Below are 8,001 nucleotides of genomic sequence, written 5' to 3' on the forward strand. Positions count from 1 at the left end.
AAGAAGCTACCTTGTCTCAGTTACCTTTTCCCCTGGATATAAATTCCTGAGCTCTGGTACTTCAATGCACCCATCTTCTGCCTGGAGTTGGAAAGGATGACTGAAGATAAAACACCAGTGGCACATAGTAGTTCGCTCTCCTTTTGTTAAGGACAGTGGTGGCTGGGAAACAAATGAAGATACACATAGCTGAAGCTGAGAAGAATGTCCTTATGCGACTAGGGAAGAACATCAGGGAATGAAATGCAAGTGCTACTGTTGTTGGTATTGAAAGCAGGGTTAGGTTAGGGCCACGAGGGTTAGGTTAGTGTTAAGGCATTAGGGTTAGGTTAAGATGAGGTTAGGATTAGGGCCGTTAGGGTTAATGCCATTAGGGTTATAATTAGGACTGTGATAGGAAAGATCACTTCAGTCTGAGGCTCTGGCTGACTGTTACCAGTACTGTGTCACTCCCAGCACTCTTCAGTGGAGTCAGATAAGTGTGGCTCAGCAACTTACTCTAGGTACAATCCGCAGTCAGTTTCTTTAAAGAGACAGTACAAGACACACAATTTTGCTTCAATTTAAAAGGTTGCACTTTATTTAAATGCATGGAGATACTTTGTTATTTGCACTTAGAAAACATTTGCTCTCTAGACATTGAAATTTCCTCTTTCATTTTCTCAGAGGATGAATACATTAAAATTAGTGAAGCTAGGTCCCATGGGGATGGGTTTGTGCGTTGTTAAGATTTGACCTGTTGGGTTTTAAGCATCTCTTTACTGCAGCTGCTCTTGCTGTTTTGCTTTTAGCTCCTGCTTATACCTATAGGGGAAAAAAAAAGAAAGAGCACAGGCTAAGAATAGAACAAAACACCAGGTACAATAACAGTGTCTTCCTAACAACCTGTTCAGCAGAGGTTTAAAATTACAACAGACTTGAGGGTGGCAGCTCAGGACAGGATATCTTAACTTGTGTATGAAGCTGCAAATTAGTTGTTTGCTGTATTTCTGGCCAGCACTGAAGCCAGAGAACTCCAAAGTTCCCCTCAAGAAATAATTAAAATGCTGCTCTGCTTAAGAATCCTTTGATCCAGCTGGAACTGACATGATTTAAGGCTAAAAGCTGACAGAAGTGCAGAGCTTATGAGGAGGACAAAGTCTAGGCTGTTTGTCAGTCAGACCTGCAGCTTTTAAATTCCTTCATCCCAGAAACTACAGCTTACCTAGAGCATTCCTTAAAATGTGCTCTAGATATACTCAAAATATTTAAAGCTTCACTTGAACTTCACTGGAAAACTGACACTGTAGCAACAAATTCTGCAATATTTCATCATTCAGTTCCTCTTGCCTGTTGCACTGACATTGAGGCTGGCAGCAGTTATAGACTCCTGGCTAAGATGAGGTGGTGTGAGTGCTTAGCTGTAGTACATACAGTAGCCCTTCTTCATCCATACCTCCATATTCGCAAGAGCTGAGAGCCACCAGCACAGCCAACAAAGAAGTTCACAGCAAACAGACTCCAGTTCTTAGGAATAATAACTAGAGAGTACCGTGACCAAATAAGACCTGTTGAATAGAAAGGAAAATTTAAAGGTGTTAGGTCTGTAATGTGAAATATTCACCCATTACCCTAAGTTTGGAGACAGATACAAGGGCCAGTTTAAGTAAACAAATTTTACCACTTCATGTGAGACAACTGCTTTTATAACTACTCATTTCTCAGTGAAAAGCACAAGTGCCAGTGGGATGGCTCTGGCTATGTATTGCATCTTCCAAAATAACTAGACAGTAAGGTCAATCATGGTCTGAATATCAAAGAAAGATCCTCTGTGCTCTACAGCAGCTGAGGTAGTGGTATTTTGCTGTAGTATATCCAGCTTGTTGCTGGATAGGGATTGTTGTAGGGATCTCTTGCTTGTTAGGGATTACAAAATCCACCAGTCAAGAAAGATTTATGCAAAACTTAAACAAAATCACAGCACTGTCTCAGATATCAAAATAAGAAGGCAGAAAGTAGCAGCTGAAGTTTTGATTTTCAGCTTTAGCTGTCACAAATCCTGCCCTTTACAAGATCTGAGGGTGCTGTTCACAACAGTGGCTGGACATGAGCCAGCAGTGTGCCCAGGTGGCCAATGGCACCCTGGCCTGGATCAGCAATGGTGTGGGTAGCAGGACTAGGGCAGTGTTTGTCGCCCTATATTCAGTGCTGGTGAGGCCACACCTTGAGCATTGTGCCCAGTTCTGGGCCCTTCTCTCCAAGAAAGACAATGAGGTGCTGGATCATGTCCAGAGAAGAGCAGTATATCTGGGGAAGGGTCTGGAGCACAAGTCCTGTGAGGAGCAGCTGAGGGAGCTGGGGTTGTTTAGCCTGGAGAAATGGAGGCTTGGGTGGACCTTATCTCTACAACTACCTGGCTGTAGCCAGGTGGGGGGTCAGTCTCTTCTCCCAAGTAATAAGCAATAGGATGAGAGGAAATAGCCTCAAGTTGCACCAGAGAAGGTTTAAATAGGGTATTAGAAAAAATTTCTTCACAGAAAGGGTTGTCAAGCCCTGGAACAGGCTGCCCAGGAAAGTGGTGGAGTCACCATCCCTGGAGGTGTTAAAAAGATGTGTAGATGTGGCACTTAGGGACATGGTTTAGTGGTGGACTTGGCAGTGCTGGGTCAATGGTTGGACTGAATGATCTTAAAGGTCTTTTCCAACCTAAATGATTCTATAATTACAGAATATTATTTCTGCCAGCGTGAAAGTTATTGGCAGACACCAGTGCAGTAGTCCATGTACCACTGCTTCCAATTTCATGTAACACTTGGAAATTCTTTCCAGTTACGTTAGTGTAATTACCCTCCCATTCCTTAATCCCTTAAAGTCTGTTCTACTATATCATGGATGGATTTCAAAATTTCTTGACTTGAAGCAAAAGAGGTCACTTACTGGAATGAGTGGTATTATGATAACTTCAGGGATCAATCTCGTGTCCTAACTCATAGCAGCTTGCTCTGGACAACTTCAAATTAAGACATGTAGAAAACTGTTATATAATCACAGAACTCTTACTGATTCAATAACAAGTATAGGTATATCCTAGAACTATCATCCAACAGCAACAGTGCAAGCTAGCATGTTATAGGTAACTCTGTGGAAATGGATTAGTACTGATGGAGGATATGGAAAGGAGTGTATGCAGATTTAGAGGGTGCTGTGTGAAAACACGAAGTAACTCTGGCTTTACCTGTGGCCATCAGTACTGCAGACTGTGCTGTGCTGAGCTTGTCTGCTGGTCTGGCCATGTCAGCCAGTCCAGCACCCACCAAACCCTGCAAAGAGAAATTCAGTGAGCACCAGCCCAGGACCTCCTGTAACAGATCAAAGGCTTTACAAAGGGAAGTTGCTTCATAGCTCCGTGCTTATTCTAGATGCATTGTGCCAGAGATGGGATGCATTATATGAGCAATTAGACCCTTGGAGACAACATTCACTTCCGGTCCCTTCTGGCAGGAATAAGAACACAGTTATGGGGGTTGCAACTGACTGGCAGTGAACTCCCAGGCAGTGGCAATTTTGCATTAATTCAAGAACAAGGTTAATTTAAGCACAGCTGCTTAAGAAAGCAGCTGAAAAAAAACCCATTTTTTGGTAAGCAACAAGTAGAAGCTTATCTAAATAAGGCCCTTCTTCCTAAAGATGCAGGTGTAAAACCATATAGTCTTCACTCAGCTTCATCTGTGGAGGTTAAAAGTGCTTCTTTTAAAATAAAATTTCAGTAACAGTAGAAAACTTCCAGGTGAATTGAGGAATAGCTTAGCTGATCGACTTGACAACATACTAGCAAATGCTGCTTGGTTTGTTTGTTGTTATTGCCCTCTGCTGGAAATAAAACTTCATGTTTGCGTGACACCAGTTCACAAAAAAAAACCCAAACAAAACCCAAACCCAACATTCCACAAGTAAAAGAGTCCTAATGCTTTTAATTCCCTGACTGCCACTAAGGTCTCCAGTGGCTCCAACAAATAAACGAGTTTTCAAGGGAAGAGACTCCTGTTTGCTGCCTCACTTATGGGACTGCTGCTGCTGCTGCAGGGTGCCATGGCACTCGTGGGTAACTGCAGTGAATGTGCCTTTGCCATCTAGGGGAAAGTAATTTTAACTTCTCAGGAACAAAATCCACTGTGAGCTTAGAGAAGTGCTCCTGCATGTTCACAAAAACAAAACCAGCTGTGTATAAGCTCTTTGGATACAGCAGCAATGGATACCACCCTGCTTAGAAGAGCTGCCTGTGTGCTCAGGCTCAGGAGTGTGTTGCCAGGAGAACCTCTGAGGAAGGGGAAGGTTAAGCATGGTTACTGCAGCTCCAGTTTAGACTGGCCAAGACACCAAGCTGTACCTTAGAGCATAATGCATTGCCTGTGGCCTGTAAAGAGTTGGGGTTCACAATGGCAAAGTTATGAACCAGCTGGCAATAGCAGGAGCAGGTTACATCCTTGTTTGTTACCAAACAAGGAGATCAAAGAGCTCTCTGATTTTAGAGGTCATTTGTTTTATCTGTACTAATACAACAACTAGGAGTACAGGGAATTAGGAGGAGGCATACTCTGCAGCTGAGCACAGACATAGCTCAGGGGTATAGCCAAGTGGGAAGCAGAACCTCACAGGAGGCAGAGGGCTACTGATAGCCAAAATGGCAATGGCCTTTCTCTTTTGTTTTCTCAAGACTACCTTGGAGTCTGACACGCTTTACTCTGCTTTCAAGCTATGAGGCTTAGGCGTTGGCTTCCTTAAGATACTCTTCAAATTCATCAATCTCAGAAGAAATACATGCTTTAAGAGTTTAGAATTATGCCAGCTCATGCCTACCTTGAGCAACAGTTAATGTTTCACAAGAGATAGCTTCTGTGAAACTTTGAGTGAAGCACAAATTCCTCCCAAAGCATTCTCTCCACACTGTATCCCCCTGTACGCTGTGCTCTATGTTAGTAACACTAATTTTGTTCCTCACTGTATATTAAAAATTAAGAGCCTCGGTGCTAAATCTTTCTGTAGGCTCAGATATCTACTGGGAAACTATTGCTTGCTCAGTGGATTGCTGTAGATTGCCCTCTGCCTGACACCCAGACACAGCTGGCAGCTCGTACTTACCCATTTCATAACAGGTGCCCAGAAGAACACTGTTTTGGGACCTGAGGGAGGAGCGGGGGAAAGAGAAAAGAAGTTAAATGATTCAGTGAGATGTATCTGTTTTAACACTCACAGTAAGTTTGGGTTGGTTTGGGTTTTTTTAATAAAGAATTGTGTATAGAAGCACAGTTTCTGCTGCTGCACAAGCTCTAGCACCTAATACTCAGAGTTCATTAACTCAGTGCACCAACCTTCAGTTGTGTAATCAGCCCACACATTTCTGCAACAGGTGAGTAGGATTTTTTTATGTTCATTTTTAAGCAGCTGAGGACACTAGAGCAGGCAAATGGCATTTATAATGAAAAGAGATAGGATAAAGCCTAGGAATAGCAAAGACAGTTTCCAAAGAATGATTAAATGTTACTCTATAGCTGGACTAGCAGAATTAGTATTTTAAATCTTTGTGAACTGAATTCTACAAACTATAACTCCAAAATATTTCATTACTGGTACTGTAACAAGTCAGTTCCTCCTTCCTTTCCCAGATCCCAGCCCACCTCTTCATGCACAGCAGCATTAGATGGTTCAATTGAGAGTACAAATTGCAAAAGGAGGCAGCAGCCAATGTCACAGAGAGAGTGTTCCCCTTCACCTCTAACCTGTGCCTCTGAATAGCTGTGTCTTTCTGGCAGAAACAATGCTTCCCACCCAAACCTACATCCTAACAGGCTACCAGGAGGCAAAGGAGGATTATGGGGAAAGAGGACAAAATCCCCAGAAGGAAGAGAAAACAAAGTACTATAAAGCCACAGCTACAGCCATGCCAGAAATCTTTAATCTAGGACTACTGGGCTGAGTCTTAAACCAGAGACCATGATCCAAGGTACCAACCCACCATCCTGGGAGACAGTCAGGACACTGGTTCAAATTGCATCAAAACATGCTAATGTTTGGGTCTCACTAAGCCCCTGCTCAGCATTCTGATACCAGGCAAGAGGAAGCCAAGTTTTCACTAATATGTTACATATTATGAGTAACCACTGGGACTTTGGTTACTTTTTATGTGAGCTATTTTTTCACCAACCATTCTGCCTTGCAGTAACTATTTATGCTTTCTGCTTTAAGCACCCTAAGCTTTAAAACTATGAGTTGGGAAAATTTAACAAGCTTCTACAGCACACACCTGTGAAGCAACTCATGATCTGGGTATGACACTAACTGTTACAAACACCAGCTGCTCCGTCACCTTAAAGCCAACTAAGCCCTAAAAAGGGCAGGGCAACTGCAGCACAGAAAGCAACAAAGACTGGCTTGGCAGCTTTGCATAAAGCCCTCTCTAACCCACACCACTTGTGATCATGATCAAGTTTCAAACTGCAGTTAGTAACCACAAACACATTACTTTTTGTCTAATGTTGTTGAATAAATACAGTCCAATATTCATCCTTTAGGGATATAAACTTCAGTTGTTGTTGGCAGCAGCAGCTACTCAGCAGGTCAGTGTCAGGCTACAAATACAGCTCGCTACAAATCAGTCCTACAGAGGCCCCATGGGAGCAGCTTTAATTACTATCTTTATTTTCTTCTGAAACACCAATTCAGATTCGCAGTACTAGGGAATGTGGGGTGAGTATAAATCATTGAACTGACATTCCCTGAACAGCTAGTCAAGTTTTCAAGAAGACTGACATTAGTTTTTATTAATAATAGATAACTGAATCATTTAAAACTGCTGACTGCAGAGTAAGAAACAACTGAAAACAAGGAAGGTACCAAGCCAAGCTTGTTATCAGGGACGACTTGTCAAATGCCTGGAGCAGAACACCTCTCCTGGCAGCACTCCAGCAAGCACCCAGCCAGGGAGAGCTCTTCCCTCATCCTGACATCCACAATTTTTCAAGGATGAATTTGGCAGCAGCACATCAGAGCAGGGGGATACCAGAGGCTAACTCGGATATGATGTGTGCGACCAATTTATAGAAGTTATGACTTCTGTTAAGTGTAAGATGTCTTTGTGCTGAGAAGTTCAATCAAAGAGGTCAAGGGGGAGGGAGTACATGCTCAGCCTGGGGAATCAGTGTGCCAGGCTCTCTGCAGTCCTTGGGCAGCCAAAGAAATACCTTTTCAGACCAGTTATTTCACTGGAAGCTTTCCTTGTGCCAGAAGAGAAGAAAGCACGTTCTTATTTCTCAGGACTGACTCACAATTTCATGATAATGACATTTATATTCCTAAATTAGACTAGAAATTATCTCACCAGAGATAAAATGTGAGTCTGTCATTTTAACCTACTTTTTTTTTTTTTCCAGTCAGAGTGACATCTATTGCATAACTCTCCCACAGACCCACCTGCAAGGCACTCAGGGCTGAAACAAGTGGCAGAGGTTGAGTTTCAATACCTGCTTGTGCTGTGGCTTTTCTCACACCATCAGTAGAGACTCTAGCAGATATGTGTGTATATATATATGTACAGACACACACAGAGTCCCTACAAATGGACTTATTAATTACAGCATTATGGTGGTGAATAAAAGTGGCAGTGCAGTGAAAAGCACTGCAAAAGAACCCCCACAACCTTATTTGATTGCTGCTACAGTTATGGAGAAGAAGGAACACAGATGTTCCCAGTGTTTCCATAAAAGCAGCTGGAAGCTGCCACATTTCACACAGGCTGGATGTCTCTCCCAGGAGCTTGGAACCTTTACAGTGGAAGTGTTGAACATACTGACTCTTCATGTATACAAAAAGATGTGAATGTTAAATGCGTTGGTCTAGTGAATTCAGTACAAATCAAAACTTTGATAACTGCAGTTTTCACTGTGATTTCGTTTCAAGGAAGGACTCTTTAAAGAGGACAGAGCAACCGACTGAAAACTAAAGTCCAGTTTTGCAGTGCATATTCCA

General features: G+C 42.6%; 1 protein-coding gene across 1 annotated transcript; it reads right to left on the bottom strand.

Moving 5' to 3' along the window:
• Positions 1-560: 560 nt before the first annotated feature.
• MPC2 (mitochondrial pyruvate carrier 2) lies at positions 561-5,214 on the bottom strand (the record flags this gene model as incomplete). The annotated part of the gene is made up of 4 exons (XM_009073239.1): positions 561-804; positions 1,436-1,547; positions 3,215-3,299; positions 5,119-5,214. Coding segments are annotated over 4 exons (339 nt in total), but the record flags the coding sequence as incomplete, so codon positions are not given.
• Between the last annotated feature and the right edge of the window lie 2,787 nt (positions 5,215-8,001).

Source organism: Acanthisitta chloris, unplaced genomic scaffold (assembly GCF_000695815.1).
Source record: "Acanthisitta chloris isolate BGI_N310 unplaced genomic scaffold, ASM69581v1 scaffold27804, whole genome shotgun sequence".
Taxonomy (NCBI): Eukaryota; Metazoa; Chordata; class Aves; order Passeriformes; family Acanthisittidae; genus Acanthisitta; species Acanthisitta chloris.